At 58.5% G+C, this 19,285-nt stretch overlaps 1 protein-coding gene across 1 annotated transcript in view; it reads right to left on the reverse strand.

Moving 5' to 3' along the window:
- Positions 1-805: 805 nt before the first annotated feature.
- The window catches only part of CYTH4 (cytohesin 4), a 30,451-nt gene continuing 11,971 nt past the window's right edge, over positions 806-19,285 (reverse strand). Inside the window, exons 5-13 of the mRNA XM_055329484.1 lie at positions 17,925-18,043; positions 16,700-16,780; positions 14,677-14,789; positions 12,733-12,881; positions 6,966-7,077; positions 5,349-5,425; positions 4,933-5,004; positions 4,252-4,406; positions 806-2,771 (exon numbers count right to left, since the gene is read on the reverse strand). Coding sequence (XP_055185459.1) covers positions 2,699-2,771; positions 4,252-4,406; positions 4,933-5,004; positions 5,349-5,425; positions 6,966-7,077; positions 12,733-12,881; positions 14,677-14,789; positions 16,700-16,780; positions 17,925-18,043 — 951 coding nt within the window. The 3' untranslated portion in view covers positions 806-2,698. The remainder of the gene's footprint in view (positions 2,772-4,251; positions 4,407-4,932; positions 5,005-5,348; positions 5,426-6,965; positions 7,078-12,732; positions 12,882-14,676; positions 14,790-16,699; positions 16,781-17,924; positions 18,044-19,285) is intronic.

Genomic DNA, 19,285 nt, shown 5'->3' on the forward strand with positions numbered 1-19,285 from the left:
CTCGGCCATCCCTGCTCTTTCACACTTGTCTCCCCCACCAGCACCACGTACCCCTGAGGGTGACCGCCTTATCTCTGTCATCCTTGCATGCCTGGTGCTGGGCATGGAGCCTGGTGCATGGAAGGTGCGCGGGCCAAAGGAGAGAATGCACGGAGAAATCCATCAGTTCGGCACCTTCAGGTCTTCAAGGAGCAGCTCAACGGTGGAATTCCTAGCGGGACGCTGGCTTAGGGTGTGGGGGCCTCTTCCTCGCCCTGCGCATCCAGAGGGGGGCCTAGAATCCTGGAATTCAGGATCCTCAGATTGTGAACCACACGTGGGCTTGTCCCCCTGCAGCGCCTGGAACACTCTAGCTACTTAATAAAAATTGTGGAAAGTACAAATAAATGAAGGTTACTGAACTCAAGCTCGGAGCCTCGCCAGTGACTACTGGTGCCGGCCGGCACTTGGGGCCTCGCTGAGGCAGGCTTGTTACCTCCCTCCCGAGGCAGCCGCTCACTCTCCCTGTGGCCGGCGCTGCCCATTGGGAAGTTCTTCTGCCTTTCTCTGGCCTGGGCAGAGCCACCTGGGCCCTGGCCCTGCCCTGAGGGGACCTCCGTCACAAATGCAGCCTCTGGGGACATCTGTCTGGGGTGACAGCCCTGGAGCCCTGAGGATGAGGGCCCAGGGCCCTCCGAAGACCCACACTTTCCTGTCTGGCCTTCCAGCCTTCATCTGGGAAAGAAATGAGGATGAGTGGGGTGGGGTCAAGGATGGGAGATATGGTCACAGAGAGGACAGACCCCACTGGTGACATGAATCATGAGCTTTATTCTCTTTTCTGAGTGATTCCAAGAACAGGTGCTATGCCTGGAAAATAACTGCTTCCACCCTCTCAATGATGGGGGAGGCAGCTGAGGACCAGGGCGGGAACGGGGAGGCTGAGGCCACCCAGCCAGCCTATGCCAGGAACAGGAGAGGACTCTGGAGCCCATGACCCTCAGCCCAGTGCTCCTTCCGTGGCCCCTGGCTGCCCTTTCAGGGGCCAGAGGCGGTGGCAGACGTGGCCCTCAGTTCCCAGGCTGACGTGGGGTCTGCAGAAGTCCTCAAATGTCCTCCAAGGCCCCCTGCAGATGCCCAACCCGGGCCCTCTTCAGCACCATGTCCTTACCAGGCACTCGCACACCTCCAGCGACGGGGATCTCACCACTTGAAAGACAGCTACTCTACCCGGACTCCATGAAAGGTGTGTGAGTGTCAGTGGGGGTGGAGGGGAGGAGAGCTCGCCTCCCGTGCCCTGGGGAATCCACCTTGCTCTGGCTCGCCCACGGGCTGGCGCTGGGGCAGAGGCAATCACGTATCCTGCTTTCCTGCTGGGGAACCACCCTGCAGGGACTCCCGCAGGGCCTGTACAACGGGGGAAGAAGGGCTTCTGGGAAGGCGCCTGTTCAAGGCGTCTTCCTCCTGGTTGGGGCCACCCTGGAGGCAGAGCTGCCTGCTGGGAAGTCAGCTCAACTCTCAACGGCCCTACTGCGGGTCTCAGGATGCCGGGTCCTGGCTGGGGCAGCCCCTCACCTCCACAGGACCCCCAGTCAGCGCTCAGCCCGGAGGCTATGGCTGAGACTCTGCCACAAGCTCCTATGTCGCTCTGTGGCATGGGCGCTGCCTCCAGGCAGCCCTCCCGGTAACCACAGTTCATGAAGCTCTATTTTCTGGGCTTCCTGGCCATACCACCAGTCCCGCATGAACATGTGTCTGGGATGTTCCCCTTTCTTCAAGAGTTCCTCTTGCTCTTCCTCCAAAATGGACATCCTTGCGACTGGAGCCCACTCTGATCCTGGCTTCCCTGCAGCCTTGGGTGCAAGCCCCTCCCGGTGATCAGTCCACAAGCTCAAACACCTCCTGCCAGAAGCTTCTTGGGTGGATCCACTTCCAACAGGAAGTGGCCCGTGAGGAGGGAGGGGACGACTTGGGCAGCACTGGGATCTGCCGTTGCTGGGGACAGGGGGGACACGGAAGGGACCAGGACATTTCTATCCCAACCCCACAGTTTTCCAAGAACCAGAAGATTGTGACCTGGCAGCAGGCACACATCAAGTTGGAGACCAGCTGCGACCAAGACCACGGGCACTGGGCTCCTGGCGTCTGCCAGCGGTTCCGTCCATGGGTCTGAGCTGTGCGTGTCCCTCAGGCAGGGAGGGCTAAGCCCCTGCTGCAAACAGGGGAGGGGCTGGCTGAGAACCCCCTGAGCAGAAGGAAGAGGCATCACCATGGCCAAGGGCAGGAAGCACTCAGGATCCCCATGGCCCCTCCTGCCTCAATGGCCCACAGCATTTCAGGTATAGGAGATGTTTAACAGAAGGGGAAACTGAGGCCCAAATGCAGGACAGGGTGCTGGGTGCTGGAGCTGGTTCCTATTCGGCTGTTTCCCTTGCTCCTTGCTGCAGTGACTCGGGGCAGGGAGTGGGGGCCTTTCCTAGTGGTGCCTGGGTGCCCAGTGCCAGGGGATCCGAGTGCCACCTCTGAGCCCTCGGGGTTTCCCACCCACCCTCTGGAACCCTGCCGCCCCTGCCACGCTCCTGTTAGCTTAAAGTAATGGGGACGGGGGTGATGTCTGTGACCCAGGAAAGGGTGCCCTGGGGTGGGACATGTGTCTCCCGGGACCACAGGTGGTAGGCTTCCCGTGAGGCCCCGCCCCTGGCCACCACCTCCAGGAAGCTCAGTGCTTGCTGGCAATCTTCTTCTTCCGAGCAGAGACCAGGTCATAGAAGGGGACACGGGTGATGCTGGCTCTGAAATGAGAGCAGGTGAAAAGATTGCAGGGCTGGGCTGGCTGCCAAGGGGGTGGGGGTGGGGTGGGGTGGGGTGGGGGGCGGTCCTCAGCTCCCAGGGCTCGAATAGGGGTGTGGGTCTCCCAGGGAAGGGACGACCTGCCCTGCTGCAGGAGAAAGGCCAGATGGCCCCACCAAGGGCCAGGCTGCGGTGAGTCAGCCCTGCCCAAAGTCCCACAGGCGGGGGGAGAGGGTGAGGCTGAGAGCCTTCAGAACTCTGCCCCCAAAGTTCTGTGGACCCCTCTTCCGAATCCCGGGAGGAGGGTTGCCTGGGGGGCTCAGTGGTTGAGCGTCAGCTTTCAGCCCAGGCTGTGATCCCAGAGTCCGGGGATGGAGTCTCACATCCCGCTCCCAGCAGGGAGCCTGCTTCTCCCTCTGCCTGTGTCTCTGTCTCTCTCTGTGTCTCTCATGAATAAATAAATAAAATCTTAAAAAAAAAAAAAAGAATCCTGGGAGGAGGTGGAAAGAGCCCCGGTGGAGCCAGCAGACCCCCTTGTGGGTCTGGCTCTGCCCCCACCGGCTGTGTGGTGGGGCAAGTCCCTCCCGTGGGGGGCTCAGGGCCTCGTCTGTGAAATGGAGCTAAGGGTGGGTTTGGCCTGGCAGCTTCACAGGACTCCTGCCAGGCTGGATGGGAAAGACCCCGCAAGTCCCTAGGACACAGCCCCTGGCCCAGTGACCACTCCGGTGGCTTCCTCTGGCTGACAGGACCCACCGTCACCCATGTCTCCACATTGCTCCTGCCCCTCACCTGGCTCCCTTCCATCTGCCCCTCCACTGCCCATCTCTGAACCCCCAAATCTGTCCCGACACCGTGGCCTTCCTCACCTGGCCACACCGCTACTGTTTACCAGTCTCCCCAGTGCCCCCAGGAGAAACCCACACTAGCTGCCATGGTGGCAGAGTCCTTGCTATCCTTGGGGGCCTGGTCTCCCACTGCCCGATCCCTGCAGAGCCAGCTGCAACCCCCTCCCCCCCGCCCTCCCCACCCCCGCAATGCCCAGAGGCAAAGCCCAGGCCTCTGGGGTGCTGTCCAGGGAGGCCACATGCTCACCTGCCCTCTTGTCTTTGCCAGTCCTGGTCCTCGCCCCTAGAAAGTCCTTCCCTCCATCTCTACTAGGTCTTTCCAGGGCCCCTTTGGATCCTGGTGCTAATGAGTGTGCCATTCACGGGCACTTACCACCAGGCAAAGAGCTTTATATGCAACATCTCTCGGGATCCTCTGGCCAGCCCATGACCTTGGGGCCTCACCTTCTCGTGTCCCCCGCGGGGCCTGGCCAGGGGCTGGCACCAGAGGAGGTATTTACACCATATGGGCAGGAGGGATTTGCATTCCAGAAACGAGGGGGAGATTCTAGATTTAGCCCCTTTTACAGAGGAGGAGACAAGGCCCAGAGAGAAGCAGAGGCCTCCAGAAGGGCCAGGAGGCCCCGGCAGCCCCTACCGTATGGCCTCGATCCACTGGTCGCGCTCCTCGGCACTGGCGGCAGAGATTCGGTAAGACTCGTGCTTGCCCTCCACCACCTTGCCCTCACCGTCCGTCTTGCAGGCCTTGATCTTCTGGCCCCGGCAGCTGGGGTTGTAGAGCTCCAGGCAGAACTGTGGGGAGGCGGAGGGGTGAGGGCCGGGCAGGGGTGGGAGGAGGGGGCGGCGGGGCTGCGCTTTGCTGGGGGTTCAGTGACTATCAGCCCCTTGGGGCTCGGACAAACAGCAAGACCCACCCCACCCCGGGCCTGCTTCCCCGGCTGGCAAAGGGGCAGGAGCTGCTCTTCCTCACACTGAGGGCTTCCTATGTGCAAGGCTCCTCCGAAGTCCACCATTCCCCTAAGACCCCCGGCTGATGGCCGGGGAAACTGAGGCTCAGAAAGAGGCAGAGACTTACTCAAGGTCATTCACCAGTGTCAGAGGCAGGTTCTGAGAGACCATGAGATTGCGCCCCTTTGATGACAGTGACCCGCCCCCAGGGTCCATGGCCTCAGGAGGGAGACGGAGGCGACCCCCAGCCCGGTGGAGGACCTCCTGGAGGGCCCAGGCCAGCTGCCCTCTCCTCCCACCCCATTTCAGAAATTTCCCTCCCACCTCCCCCACCGCCTCTCGGCTCTCAGGACCCCGCTGTGCCACCTACTGGCTTCTTGGGGTCGGCCACCTTCTGCACAGAGAGGTTCTCCAGGGGTATGATCCCCCGGGGCTCCTTGTCCTGCAGCAGTGGAGGGGGATAGGATCAGCAAATGCAGCCTTGAGACCCAGGGCAGGGAGTGAACTCGAAGGGCCCCCCAAACCCACAGAGGAGTGCACGAATCGTCCCAGACTCTGTCCAGCCCTGGTGGGGGGTAGGGAGCAGGGCACGGCTCGGGTCTGGGAGTCACTGGGCCAGGCTGCAAGCGTGGCCCTGCCCCTCCTGCTCTCTGCCGCACAGTCTTCCCCTCTGTGAAATGGGTGCAGAGAGGGGCTGAATGATCTCGAAGGGGCCCCAAGCTCTGTTAGTGGACTGCTTGGTGGGAGTCCGGGAGGGGGCGGGGCTGGGGAGGACCCCTTGCTCACAGTTGTGAACTCAAAGTAGTAGAGACAGTTGTCGGTCAGGATGAACCAGCGGCGCTTCCACGTCTTCACGCGGCCGCCTGCAGGAGCCATCGGCACAGTCAGCAGACTTCTCCCTGGGCCACCGGCACTTCCTCCCAGGAGAGCAGGGCCTGGAGAGCCTTCCTCTGCCCCCTCCTCTCAAGCCTCCCGACCCCTAGCCCACTACACTTCCCCCCAGATCCGTCCCTTGGTCACTCAAACATCCTGGTGGCACCCATCACCCCAGGCCTCCCCTGGCCACTTGACCTGGCATTCAAGGCTCCTTGGCAATCAGGCCCCAGGACCAGTGGCCGCCCATTCCCTGTGCTTTCCTGCCATCCTTCCCCCTCAGTTCATCCCTTGGCCTACTTCCCCACTGGCACTGTGCAAAGCATTTCATCTTTTGCCTGACAGGCAACATTCTAGACGTTTTTAGAAAATGTTTGCTTATTAATCCCTAGAACTGCTTATGAGGAGGGGACTGTTATTAACCCCATTTTACAGATGAAGAGCCCGAGGCATAGGGAGGTACCATTGTCTGTGCATGGCCCTTCAGCAGAGCTCAGATTTGAGCCTGGTGTCCCAGCTCTTGAGCCTGGGTGCTCGGCTGCTGTGACACACACTGAACCCCCCCCCCCCCCAGGGACTGTGATCCCCATTTCACAGCTGTGGAAACCGAAGCTGAGGAACCTGACCCCTGGCACATGTGTGGAGGAGCTGGGATCCGTGACTCAGAGCTTCCCTGGGGCTGAGAATGGTCCAGAGGGCAAAAAAGGAGGCTGAGTGGTCCACGCAAGGGTCAGACTGGGATACGGGCACAGAGATGTGGAGGGCTCCAGGGGCATGGGGGTGTGGAGGGCTTGGGGTGGCACGGGGACAGGGAGGGCTCAGCGGGGCATGAGGACATGGAGGGCTCAGAGGGGCCATGGGGACGTGGTGGGCTCAAGCGGGCACCCCCAGCCCAGGTCTTTGCTCCAGCACGAGGTATCTGTCCTTGTCCTTACCTGCCTCCCAACGCCCCAGTCCCTGGCTGGGCTGGCTCTGCAGGGGAGGCACCCAGGAGTGTGCTTGGGCAGGGCAGGCAGGCCTGCAGCTCCCCTGCTGATTCTGCAGCCAGCCCGGCACCCCAGCCCCCACCAGGCTCCTCTCTGCAGGCTGGAGGCCCTCCCCAACCATCATCATGCTGAAGGGAAGCTCCCCGGAACCACATCCTGTCCCACTCCCTCCCCCATCCTGCAGGGACACCCAACCCTCTGCCCACCCACTTGTTGGCTGTGTGGGCTCAGACGGGCACCCCAACCTCTCTGGGCCTGGCTTCCTCAGAAACCTTCCAGGAAGAGACAGAGCTGTGGTTGAAGGCCCGTCAGCCTCTCAGCTCCTCTTCCTGCTTGTCCTCCCCTCCCACACTGTCCCCTTCCCCCGCAGGACAGACAGATGGAGGGATGGGGCAGGCAGATGGCTGCACTGGGGTCAGGACAGCGGGGGGTTACCCGGCTCCACCCCTGAGGCCGCATGTCCCCGTGTGCATGTGTCCCGGGCGTGCATGGGTGTCTGAGTGTGTCTGCCTCGTGCCCTCGTGCGTGCCCGTGTGCGCCTCACCCAGTTTCAGCAGCCAGCCCTCGCGGTCGGGGTTGAAGAAGGTGTGAGTGAGGTCATTGCCGTCATCCTCCGGGATGGAGAAGGGTTCACTCTTGATGCTGTCGAAGAGGTTCTGTCCTCAGAGAAGGGAGGGAAAGGCCCGGCTGTGACATCCATCCCAGTTGGGAGCCTGGGCCTGTGTGGCAACGCTACCTGCTTTCCCCGGGCTGCTGGTCTGCACCTCCAGGCCCTCCGCAGGCCAGGCTCCCCAGCTCTGTGGCCAGAGCACGGTGAGTGGAGGAGGCATTGGCATTGTCTGTATGTCCGCTTGCTGGGGTGGCTCTCCCCCACTGGGCAGGGTGCTCCCCTAGGGCAGGCCTGGGTGTCACAAGCCCCAGGACTCCCCCAGGGCCTGGCCTAAAACAGACTAGCAACTCCTTAGGACCAGGTGGTTGATGCCCATCCTACCCCCTTCCTTGTCCCCCTGACACCCCACCCCCACCCCTGTTGCTGGAATTCCAGCCAGTGGCATGTCACAAGAGCTTGGGTGTCAGGCTCTCTAGGTTAAACTCGCGGCTTAGTCACTTGATGGCTGTGTGACCCTGGGCATGTGCCTCAACCTATCTGAGATGCTGGTCCTTAACAGCAGAAAGGTGCTGATCCCTCAGAGTTCTGGGTGGGGGGCAGCCCACTAAACAGACTATGCAGGGGTCAGAGCCCCTCTGTGCCCTAAGTCCAGGGGAAGGTAAAGAGGAGGGAGGAGTACAGCTCTTGCCTTCACCCACCCCCCAGCACTGCTCTTAGAGGTCAGATGAGGGAGTCAGAGACAGTCACCCCTGTGTCTAGAGTGTTGCAGGCAAGGATGCTCACCTAGGACCTCTAGACCCCCACATGTTCACCTGTGTGTGTGCACACATAAACGCTCAGACACACACATACACACACGCACTGGGTCATAGCAGCCAGGGTTAGGGCCTCCTTAGGTAACATCCATGAGGGGTGGAGCCCCCTTTTGCCTCCTTGCAGTCACCTAGAGACTTCCAGGTGTACCTCAGGGAGGAGGACACAGAGGAGCGACTAAGGAGGTGGGGATTGACTGCCCATGTCGAGAGGCCCGGCCCAAGGAAAAGACTCAAGGTGGGATGGATGCCGCACTTGGCTCTCAAGGGCAAGGGGGACCTTTGCTGGGTGGATGGTGCTCGCAGGGGGAGAGTTCCCAGAAAATAGATTTCAGTTCTCCATGCAGGACCTTCTAGCAGTTAGAGCTGCTGGAATATGGATGGAGCAACCTGGTGTGGTAATGACTTCCTCGTCACCAGAGGTACACAAGCCAGGGCTGAGACCTCCCCGTGGCTGAGTTGTGGATGTCTGCAGCAGATCATCCCTGCATGTGCTGAACCCCCTGCCATGGGATCCTGTGTTCTATGGCCAAACCTGCCCATATTTCCAAGTGTTTGGAAAAACATTCCAAACTGTTTCTGTTTATTAAAACCAATGCTGGATCTCCATCTCGAAGATAATTAAATCATTTCCTTCTGTTGCATTTGTGTATAATGCTGTTCAGATGGTTTCCTTGAGATTTTAAATGAACAATTTCACAAGCACGGTTTGATTCCCCCAAAGTTTTGGAAATGGTGTTTGCTGGCTTTTAAAGGCCTTTTCTGACCTGATAGCTCAGGGCATGGGGGGTTGGTTACAATTCCACCACAAGCAGGTTTTCTTGGGCCTGAGGGAGGTGTGTTCTGCCCAACCTCAGAGTCCCTGGCTCAGCCTGGCTGTTCTGGGGTGGGTGTAGGCAGCAGCAGGGACCGCTTGCTCTTTTGGGGGAGCCCCTGCACCTCTAGCGCATCTGGGAAGCCCTGTTGCCCCTCCTGCCCAGGCCCAGCTGGGCTCTGGGAAGGCCCGAGATGTGCTGGCCTGTCGAACAAAGGCCAGAGGCAGAAAGGCCTTGTCAGCAAAGCTGTCAGCGCAGACAAACATTTGGGAGGCCCAGGAGGCAAGCAGGGCGGCAGACAGGGGTGGGGGGCGGCCTCATCCTCCATGGTACCCACAAGGGGCCCCCTGGCAACTTCTGCGGGTGCCGGGAGCCGATCAGCTCGCACATTCTGCCCCTCACCCCCTCCGCAAAGGAAACGTCTGGGCTCTGTTCCTGCCCTTGTAAACGCCAGCCCTCCCCCGCAGGTAAACACCCCTGCGGGCGGGCGGTGGGGCGGCCACCAAGCCTGGCTGGGTGCACTGTGATCAGAAAGACAAGGCCACCTTCCAACGGTTCTGCTGGTCTTGTATCCGGCTCTCTCGCTGCACCGCAACCCCCTCCGCCCCCTTCTCTGGGGACGACTCAGCCCGACACTCTCTGTCCAGGTTTCGGGGGGGGGGGGGTTGGCACCTACTGCCTTTCCCCCAGGCTCCAGGAATGAGGGAACGACTCCCACCTGGCCAAGCAGGACATTTCCTCCTGCTGGCCACAGTGACTGGTGCAGGGAGGACATGTGACCCAAGCCAGCCAATACGCCTTAATTCTGGGACTTTAGTTTTAGCTGCTAAGCTGCCTGGACCATCTCTGCTGCAATTTGAAGACAGTCTGTTGAGGAGAAGGTTGCTGAGAGCTGGAGACACTAGATTGAGTCCTGACTTCACTGAGCACCTGGATCTAGCTGAGCCTGAAGCCCAAAGATCTGAAGCCAAATGGATCCCTGATCTTTCCCATTACGTGAGTTGCGATTCCTTTGGCCAGAAAGCAACGGGTAGCTGGGATACATGGCCAAGTCCTCCATCACAAAACCTTGCCTTCTGGTCTCTGCAGGAGGAAGGGCCCTGGAGTCAGACAGACATGGGTTCGAATCCAGTGTCCTCACAAACTATGAGACCCCTGGCCAGCTACCGCTCTTGGAGGTCAGTTTTCTTTGCTGGAAACTGGGATTGGTACCCACTGCTTAAGGGGGTCAGGAGGACTTAGTGAGAACACGGAGTGCCACAGCTGGGCCCGGGACGTGGTCAGTGCTGATGGAGACGTTTGGACAAGGACCCAGGAGGTCCAGGACTGCTCGCAGCAGAAGATGCCCTGACCTGGGAGACTTTTCCCCTGCCTGAGCCTCAGTTTCTCCACCTGTAACACCAGATGCCAGAGAGCCCCACTTCTTGGCCTCCCCCTCTTTCCCTCTTCCACCGGGAGCTCCCTTTCCGGGCAGGGGAGTGGTTCCCTTCTTGGTGTTTCTTGGGCCCCTGCCATCTGCCGAGCGTCAGGAGCTTGAGCGCATTACCTCTGCTTCTCAGGAGAGCTGCCCAAGGGCGGCGGCACCTGCCCCCTTGGCAGGTGAAGAAACCGAGGCTCATGCTCACGGTCACACAGCCAGAAAGGGCCGAGCCGGGATGCGATCTCCCATCCTGTGAGTCCACACCGCATACCTTGGCCCTGAGTCTCTCAGGCATTGGGCCTCATCCCTATTAGGACAGCCTGGGGAGGGGGCTCAGCCCGCCGCCCCCTGCCTCCTGCAGCGCCCCCCTCCCACTTGAAAGCATTATGATCCTCGGCAGGGCCCCAGCTCCAGGGCCAGCACAGGGAATCCTGCCACAGAGAGGCCCACTTTGAATACCTGGAGCTGCGTAAAGGTGAGTTCTTGCTTTACAAACAGGGAAGGTGAGGCCCTGAGAGAAGGCTGGCAGGTGCCCCCCATTCCACACAGCACCGGGGCATCCCGCCCCCCGCCCCAGACTTCTGCAGGAAAAGCCCTAAACAGCAAGGACCAGGCTTGTGTGGTTCTCTTTGCCCCTTGGGAAGCTTCTGGATTAATTAGTCACTCTAATGACACAGGCATTTTGCTCAACGCCTTACGGTTCTACACCAGTCCTAAGAGCTGGGAGCTCAGAGGTCAAGCCACTTACTAGAAGGCGCGCAACCAGAGAGGGGGCAAGCCAGGACTTGGATGTGGCTGTGACTCCCACGCTCTGTCCCTTCTCCCCCCACCTCTGCGCCTGCTTCTCCGGCTGCCCGGCTGCCCGCTAGGATAATAAACCCTTCCCAGACCTCCCAGGCAGAGTGTGAGGCTAAATTGAGATTCTAGACCCTAAAGCCCTAGAAAGTTACAAGCTCTGTACAAATGTAGTGCATTGTTACTAACAAAAGGCTTGAATAGGAAAAAACCCTTGGGAGGGAGGTGCCCAGGGCTGGGGGGGCGGGGGAGTGCTGAGCCCCAAATGTTGTTGTGTCATTAACTCATTACCTGCCAGACCAGGACAGCCTCCTGCCACCAGCACCATATGAGATGAGTTACCGACTCCCCAGTGCATTTTAGATTTGGGGCATTTTACTAAGCGCCAGGGTTTTAAAATTATTATTAATTATTCTTCATAGTGACATAAGCCACCATTTGGAGCCAGTGCTCTGTCCCTGGCATGGGCTATGCCCTTTACATTTTTACAAATTGCTGCTCCCGGCAGCTCCGTGACGCAGGCGTCATTATCCTGGTTGAGAGAATGGTGGCTTGGAGAGGTGGGTGAGTCATTCCTCAAGGTCACGGGCTGGCAAAGGTGGGGGGAGGGAGGGGAGACAGGATTTGACTCGAGCTCTAACCAGCTCTCAAGCCTTCATTCGGTGTTGTGGTTCCCCCCACCCCATGATAAACTTTCCCCTCTGGGGACCAAGGAGGGTGGTGGGCTGAGGGCGTGGCAGTTCTCAAGCATGGAGGGGGGACACCGAGTCCTTCCAGACCCAGGCTTCCCGCAGACCTCGCAGGGTGCTCAGCCGGGAGGGTGGGGTTCCCTCCTTCTCCTCCCCTCCTCTGGCGCAGCTGTCAGTTCATTTCTGCTGCACCAGGCTCTGAATCTCACTCCTGTGTTTGCAAAACTGTTCCTAGCTCCGTGTTGCCCATGGTTAACCATGCAAGCTCCTGAGGCTGTCATTGGAAGCCCTGGATGCTCCGGCTCCACTGTGCCCCCTGTCCCTGGCCACACACCCCACAACCTCAGCCAGCCACTCTGGATGCTTCTCCTTTTCCAGCCAGGCGAGGCCTGGGTTCTGGCTATTTCCCCCCTTCTGGAATGTTCTTTCTCTGTTTCACTCTGTGAAAACTCCCATTCAACCTTCAAGGCCCGGTTCAAAAGTCACCTCCTCTGTGAAGTCTTCCAGGATGGCACCCTTCTCTGCCCCGAGGAGATTGATAGTAGTGCCCTCTGCGTCTCTGTAGCTATGTTCTCTAGCTAGCACCACATGAATCACACAGGGCTATAACTCACATGTGTATCATCTTCCCGCCAGACCCTGAGCTCGGCCTGGACAGGGCCCATGGTTGACTCATCCCAGGGTACCCCTCACCGGCACACGGCCTAGTGCAGTGTGGCAGCAGTGGGGGCTGTTTGAGGAAGAGATGGGAGGTGTGTGTTCTGCTTGGCTCACGAGCTGCCTTGTGGAAGGCCTCAGTTTCCCCCTCTCTGAAGGAGGGAAGGCTTTTAGCAGACCCTGAGGACTTTCACCTCTGACATGCTGACGGGGTGTAAGAACCTGGGATTCCAAGCAGTATACCTGAGTTGGGTGAAGCACCCCTTCTGGAAGGTGCGAATGATGGGTGCCCAGAGTCCCCCCAAAGGGTGAAGGCGGAGAGGACCTCCTGGGTGGACTACGATGAGGGCCACCGGGAACACCCCTCTGGGGACCAACCCCTTGTGGTAGCCCGTCTGGAGATGGCTGCCGACCTGGGTGCTCCACCTCAGAGGAGCCCCTCTCGGCTGTCCAGCTAAGGATGGGCCCCTCCCGGATCCTGGGACCAGGCGGGTGTGGCTGTGCCCCTCTTACCCGAAGCTGCTCTTCGGGCAGATCACCACCGTCATTGATGCCTCGGTTCATGGACACGAAGCGCTCGAAGGGTGGCCTGTCCCGGACATTGGGGTTGTGGAGGCTGGTGTTCAGCATGATGATGGAGAAGGACAGGACGTAGCAGGTGTCTGTGAGACGGGACAGCGGTCACAGTCCTGGCCCTGGTCACTGTCCCCTTCTCTGCCCTGACCCCACTTCCAGGGGCCAAGCCTCACCTGTCTCAACGCCCCAAAGGGGTCTGTGCTGTCCTAGCTGGGTGTTCGAGGCCCAGCCTCCTCCCCAGTGTCACAGGCCTCCCTGCTCTAAACAGACCTGGTCTGCCACCTGCCACGCTCCTGAGCCCCTCCCACGCCTTCCCCGCCTGCACTTTGGCTCCTGCCAGGGTGGTGGTGGGGCCCCCTGCCAGGCACGCAGGCCCCTTCCCTTTGCTCCCCATGTCAACCCTCCCCTTCCTGCTCCAGCTCCAGCCTCTCCCCAGCCCTCCCAGCCTCCCTGCCCACTCTGTTCTCTGCCTCCTCAAAACTCGGAGGACATTTATTGTTGGCTACACTGTTCAAGGCTTAGTCACATGCTGCTTGGCAATCTCGCCAGTGTGGCGGAGCTCCCCCCCCCGCTCCCCCCCTTCCAGTCTTCAGACCTCACCCAGGGAGGGATGAGCCTGGGTTGAGCACTTGGTGGGGGGATTGCTCCTCTGGGGGCATTTTTAGGCCTCGGGTCCCGAGCCAGCCAGGTCCAGCTGCGTCCCCAACTGTCTGGTGGCCCTTGGGAAAGTACCTGACCTCCTCAGCTTCTCCATCTGTGACATTATTAGGTTGAGCTTGAAGTATCTTCACGCCCTAGAACACCGACGATCCTACCTCTGAAAACAGTGATACCCACTGGAACAATCTAACAGTGGCTGGTGCCTGCGCTAGGCTGAGCTCCCCAGCCGCCCTGAGACCTTGTGACTAACCCCATCTTACAGAGCAGGAAACTGGAGCACAAGAAGGTCCCGTTACATGCCCGAGGTCGCAAACATCATGTCGTTAGAATGTGATTCAAACTGGGGGCTTTAAAATTCCGTCCTTTCTGCACATATTTACTGGGTCCCCGTGAAGTGCCATGGACTGGGGCTTCGTTGGTGAATAGATTTGATATGGTCCCTACCCCATGGGGTATTTAGGCTAGTGGAGGTGACAGATGGTGACAAGCACACCCCCAATTTATTTATAACTACAAGGTAGGACCCGACTACGGTCGCACAGCCATGGACAAGCCACGTCCCTCCTCTGAGTCGGTATTACATGCAGAGAGGAGAACATCGCTGACCTCAGAATGGATGCAAGGATGACCTGCCTTTGCACAGGTGAATGGCACACAGGTAGTGCTCAATGCTTGTTATTGTTGCCATGGTAACTTCAGGTACAGAGAGGAGGCTAGGACAAGCCTGCCGTGATGACTTCTTGCCCGCCCTGCTGGGGTCCGGGTGGTGGTCTGGGGTACTCATCTTTGTTGATGTCTCTCTATACCCTGGGCCCCCGGTGTCCTGCCCAGAGTGTTTCCTGCTTCTGGCCTTTGCTCAGATGGAAACTCCTGCCTGAAAGGTCCTTTCTCCACCTTGACCTCCTGGAGAACTCCTATTCATCCTTTAAAACCCTGGTGAGCCTCCACTGCCTCTAGGAAGCCGTCCTGGATCTGCGACCCCCCATCACTGCCCTCAGACGGGGGTACTGTGCATTATTTCCTGCCTCCTCTCCCAAGGACCGTGCCCCGAGGCAGCTCTGCCTGACAAGCACCCAGCAGAGGGCCTTGTCAGTGAAGAAGTCTGGGCTCCCACAGTCTGGATGCTTGGGGTGGAGAGTGGGGAGACCCCGGGGGGGGTGGCCATGGTGCCTGCAGATCCCGAGGGGTCCCGTGGCCCTCGGTCCCCTCCCACACAGTCACCTGTGGACTGGAAGACGCCTGGGTTGCAGAGGCAGTAGCGGGTGGCAAACGTCTCCATCATCCGGTCGATCTTCTGGGCCTCGCCTGGCAGCCGGAAGCTCCACAGGAACTGTCTGGGGGAGGAAAGGGGCCGTGGGAAGTGGGGCGGGTGCAGATCTCGGGGCCACGGGGTCCAGGGACCCCAGGGAAGCTGCTCTGTCTCTCTGAGCTTTGGTCTTTATCCTCTAAATGCGAGAGTCTGTCGCTGTCGCTAGGCTCACAGGGAGATGCCCTTGCTTTCAAAGTGCAGGAGTGGGGCAGCTGGGTGGCTCAGCGATAGAGTGTTTGCCTTGGGCTCAGGTTGTGATCCCGGGGTCCTGGGATCGAGTCCCATTCGGGGTCTCTGCAGGGAGTCTGCTTCTTCCTCTGCCTGTGTCTCTGCCTCTCTCTGTGTGTCTCTCATGAATAAATAAATAAATAAAGCTTAAAAAAAAACAAAACAACTACAGGAGTGGAGTGTGTGCTCCCCTCTGCCCGTCTGGGACCTAGCACCCTTTGTGGTCCCCTCTGCCTCGTCCAGGGGGGCCTCTGTCTGCCCTGGGATTTGACTGGGGACCATTGGGCAGGTGCCACCTCCTGCCTGGACTTCCTGTCCTTCAAACCTAAGCACTTCCAGAGCTTCAAACTTAGCTCCTCAAGGGCAAGGACTGTCTGTGCTGCTCCCCTCACATCTCCAGCTGGGTCTCATCTCGGCCCAGGGCACTCATGGGCTGCTTGGTAATGAGTGAAAAGAAGGAAGGAATGGATATTGGAGACTCCCAACCACCTCCCCCTCTCCCTTAAAGAGAATGGGAATTGGAGGGAAGCCCACATTGCTTGGATGGTGGTGGCTTCTTCCTTTTCTGCCTTGCAAACTCCTATTCATCCTTCAAAGCCCAGGTCAAATGCCCCCGTTCAGGAGCTGATTTTCCAGGCATGACCCATAGCAGTAAGACTTGCTAAGCCAATTCTAAGTACTTTCTGTTTGGTTCTACAGCCCTATGGATTTTGTACTATTATTATTATTAGTCATTTATTTTAAAAAGATTTTTATTTATTTATTTGACGAGAGAGAGCGAGAGAGCACACAAACAAGAACATGAATGGGGTAGAGAGGCAGAGAGAGAGGGAGAAGCAGACTCCCTGCTGAGTGCAGAGCCCGATGTGGGGCTCAATCTCAGGACCCTGAGATCATGACCTGGGCTTAACCCAAGAGTTGGATGTCCAACTGACTGTGCTACCCAGGTGCCCCTAATTTGGTATTTTTATTATTCCCATTTTACAGATGAAGAAACTGAGGGACAGAGAGTTTGTGTGTGTGTGTGTGTGTGTGTGTGTGTGTGTGTATGTTTGTGTGTGAGACTTGCCCCAGGGGTGAGTCATAGAGCTGGGATATGAACCGGGCAGTCCGGCTCCAGAGTTTAATATGTAATAGTAAAGGGAAGACCTACTATGCTGTATTAATAAAATACACAAAACACTGAGCTCAAGAGTGTGGGGTGGGCAGAAGTAGCAGTAACAAGCACGCTTGTTAGGCTATAATGACGCAATGTAATAACCCGAGGGGCACCCGGGAGGCACACCCACGAGCCGCCTGACCTCTGCCCGCGGGGTGGCTATGCTCAGCAAGAGTTCCTGCTCCTTGCTTCCTCCTTTTGGCTCCTGATGCTGTGTTTGTGCCACTAACCTGTGTGGCTTCTGATCCCCCTGCCTCCCCAGCTGCCCCCTGCCTGGGTCTCCTCTCCTGATCCCCCCCTACCCCCAGGATGCCCCCTTCCCAGCTGCCCCCTGCCCAGCTCTCTTCTCCTGATCCCCCCCTACCCCCAGGATGCCCCCTTCCCAGCTGCCCCCTGCCCAGCTCTCTTCTCCTGATCCCCCCCTACCCCCAGGATGCCCCCCTCTCAGCTGCCCCCTGCCCAGCTCTCCTCTCCTGATCCCCCCCATCCCCCCATTCCCCCAGGCTGCTCCTCCCCAGCTGCCGCCTCCTCCTCTCTGGACCACTCACCTGAGGGCCTGCACGAGGTTGAGGTTGGCAAACTCGTGGCAGTCCACGAAGGCCTGGAGGACCTGCAGGTTGAAGGGATCCCTGGAGAGGGCAGGAAGGAGGGCATAGGCACTTGGGAACTTGCTGGACCCTCCTCCGGTCCTCCTTCCTGATCCAGCACCTTCCAGTCCATTCACACCCTCTGATCCCACATCATCCCACCCCCCAGGCCCCCATGGCTCGCCAGCCCCATTCTCACTCCGAGGGGAGCTCCCGCTCTGCAGCAGCCTTCGCTGTGTCACTTCCTGCCTGGAGGACCTCCCCCAGCCCCAGTGTCCTCAGCTGTAAAACGGAGAGACCGACCATGCCTGCTCCTATCTCTTCCTTCCCTCTTCCCAGGTCAAATCTGGAAGCTCCATCCTTTTTTGCCACCTGCATCTCTCGCTCTCTTAGGAGAAGGAATGTGTTCACTGGGGGGCCTGGGAGAAGGGCTGTTGCACTAGCTCACCCCTTGTCACCTGCAGCCCACCTGCCACTCTCAACAGCCAAAGGGGTTGTTGCTCACCATTTCTCTGCCCAGAACCCACCCATGCGGCCCTACCTTGTCACCTACTACTTCTTCCCTCCCTTGGTCTCTTCTAATCTCACCAGCCTGCTATTCCTTGAGCATGTTTCTGCCCCAGGGCCTTTGCACCTGCTGTTCCCTTTGTCTGGAATGCTCCTCCCCCAGATGTCTTCACTGCTCACCTCTTTTAAGCGTCCAACATCACTTTCTCCATGAGACCCTTCCTATCCACAGTTTTTAAAGTCACAGTCCATGACCTGCCATTCCCCATGCTTCTCATCTCCCTTCCCTGCTTTATTCGCATTCCACAGAACTTACAATTTTCTAACATACATTACATAGTTTGGGATCTGTCTTTCTCACTAGAATGCTTCTCCCTGAGGGCAGGAGTTTTTGCCTTGTTCACTAATATAAATCTGGGGATTGGACACTGCCTGGCACACAACAGATACTAAAAAATATTTATTCGTTGAACAAATGGGTGAATAAAGAAAGGAAGGAAGCCAGGCTTGGAGGTGGAGGGAGTGATCAGTTAGCCGGCTCAAGTCCAACAGTTATGACTTCCCTAACATAATTCACTCCCTCATTTACCTGCACACACACACACACACACACACACACTCACCTGTGTGCACCTGCACACCCTCATCCCTATCCCCCTGAGGCCATGCCCCACCTTACCTCTCCCCCAGGTAGGTGCCGATGGCTGTCTTATTGAGGCCCTCACCCTTATACAGGAACTGGGCGATCTCCTGGACATCGGGGGTCAGCAGTTTGTGCTCGATGAGGTACTGGATGCCCTGGAGGGGGGTGCACAGAGCCCACCATCAGCCCCCACACAGCAGCTGGCCTGAGGGGAGGGAGGGAGGGGACCAGGCGGTGGGTGGGGTACAGGGGCCTGGCATCCTGACATTGGCCTCGACTGTTCTGAGACTTTGTGTCCCTCCTTAGTAGACGCTGCCTTTGTACGGTGGTGAGTTCCCCGCCACTAGAGGCATGCGAAGAGAGACAGCATTTCAGCAATGAGCCAGGTTCACGCCACGTGCTCCCCAGGTCTCCTTCAGTCTGAACTCTTGGATTATATGCTTCAATGATTCCATGAATTTATAATTTTAAGAGTCAATGATTCAGACACTTCTTTTGTCCCCTTAATACTCATCTATTTAAAAATAGTGTTTCTTTTTTTTTCTCACAAGTAATCTATGTCCATTGTATAAAAACTAGAAAAAAAAAAAACCCCAGCTAAATCAAAAGGAGAGGAAATTGCCAGGTCCCACAATGGGGAGGGAGGGAGACAGTGTCCATTGTGGCAGCTTTCCGAGGGAGACAGTGTCCATTGTGACAACTTTCCTTCCCTTTGTACATGACACCGCTTTTCTGACTTGATGATGTCACTAACACCTCTCCTCCCCAGCTCAGGCACTCAGAATCGGTCCTTCTAATTTTGGGAGTTTGGGGGGTCGGGCTCTGGTTTTCAGTGAGGGCCCTTTCGTGTCCCACTTGACCCGGGGAAGACGTTGCTGGGAGAAGGGGGGCAGGGTGTGGGGGGCCTCTCAGTGACTGGCAGAGGGTCTTGGGGACCCCTCGGGGGCCCCTCCCGGTGCTCTGGTGGCCCATGTGCACACATCCACCTGCGTGCGGGTGTGTATTCCGTGTGATGGTCTTGAGGCTGCAGAAGGCGCGTGGGTGTGTGACCCTGTGAGCCTGTGTCACTTGATGAGGAAGAGGCAGCCGTCTCAGCCAGAGCAGTAAATTTCCAGGGACCCCTTGGCTGCCCTGACCCCACCTCTGTGTGTCAGCTCTGGCTTCCTCTGGTCTTTGTTCCAGCAGGAAGGGAACTGGCTGCCACCTAGTTGGGTGGGGGAGGGAGGGCCGAGCAGGGGCCAAGCCCTGAACCCTCCATGCTTCCTGCCCGCGCCCCCAGACTGGCTGCCCCCAGCAGAGAGGCTGGAAGACACTTCGGGGCACTGAGCCCCAGAATCTCAGGGCCCCACTGTCCAAAGACCAACTCACAAAGGAGGAAGCAGAGGCTTCGGCCAGGA

The sequence above is a fragment of the Nyctereutes procyonoides genome, unplaced genomic scaffold, assembly GCF_905146905.1.
Source record: "Nyctereutes procyonoides isolate TBG_1078 unplaced genomic scaffold, NYPRO_anot_genome, whole genome shotgun sequence".
Classification (NCBI taxonomy): domain Eukaryota; kingdom Metazoa; phylum Chordata; class Mammalia; order Carnivora; family Canidae; genus Nyctereutes; species Nyctereutes procyonoides.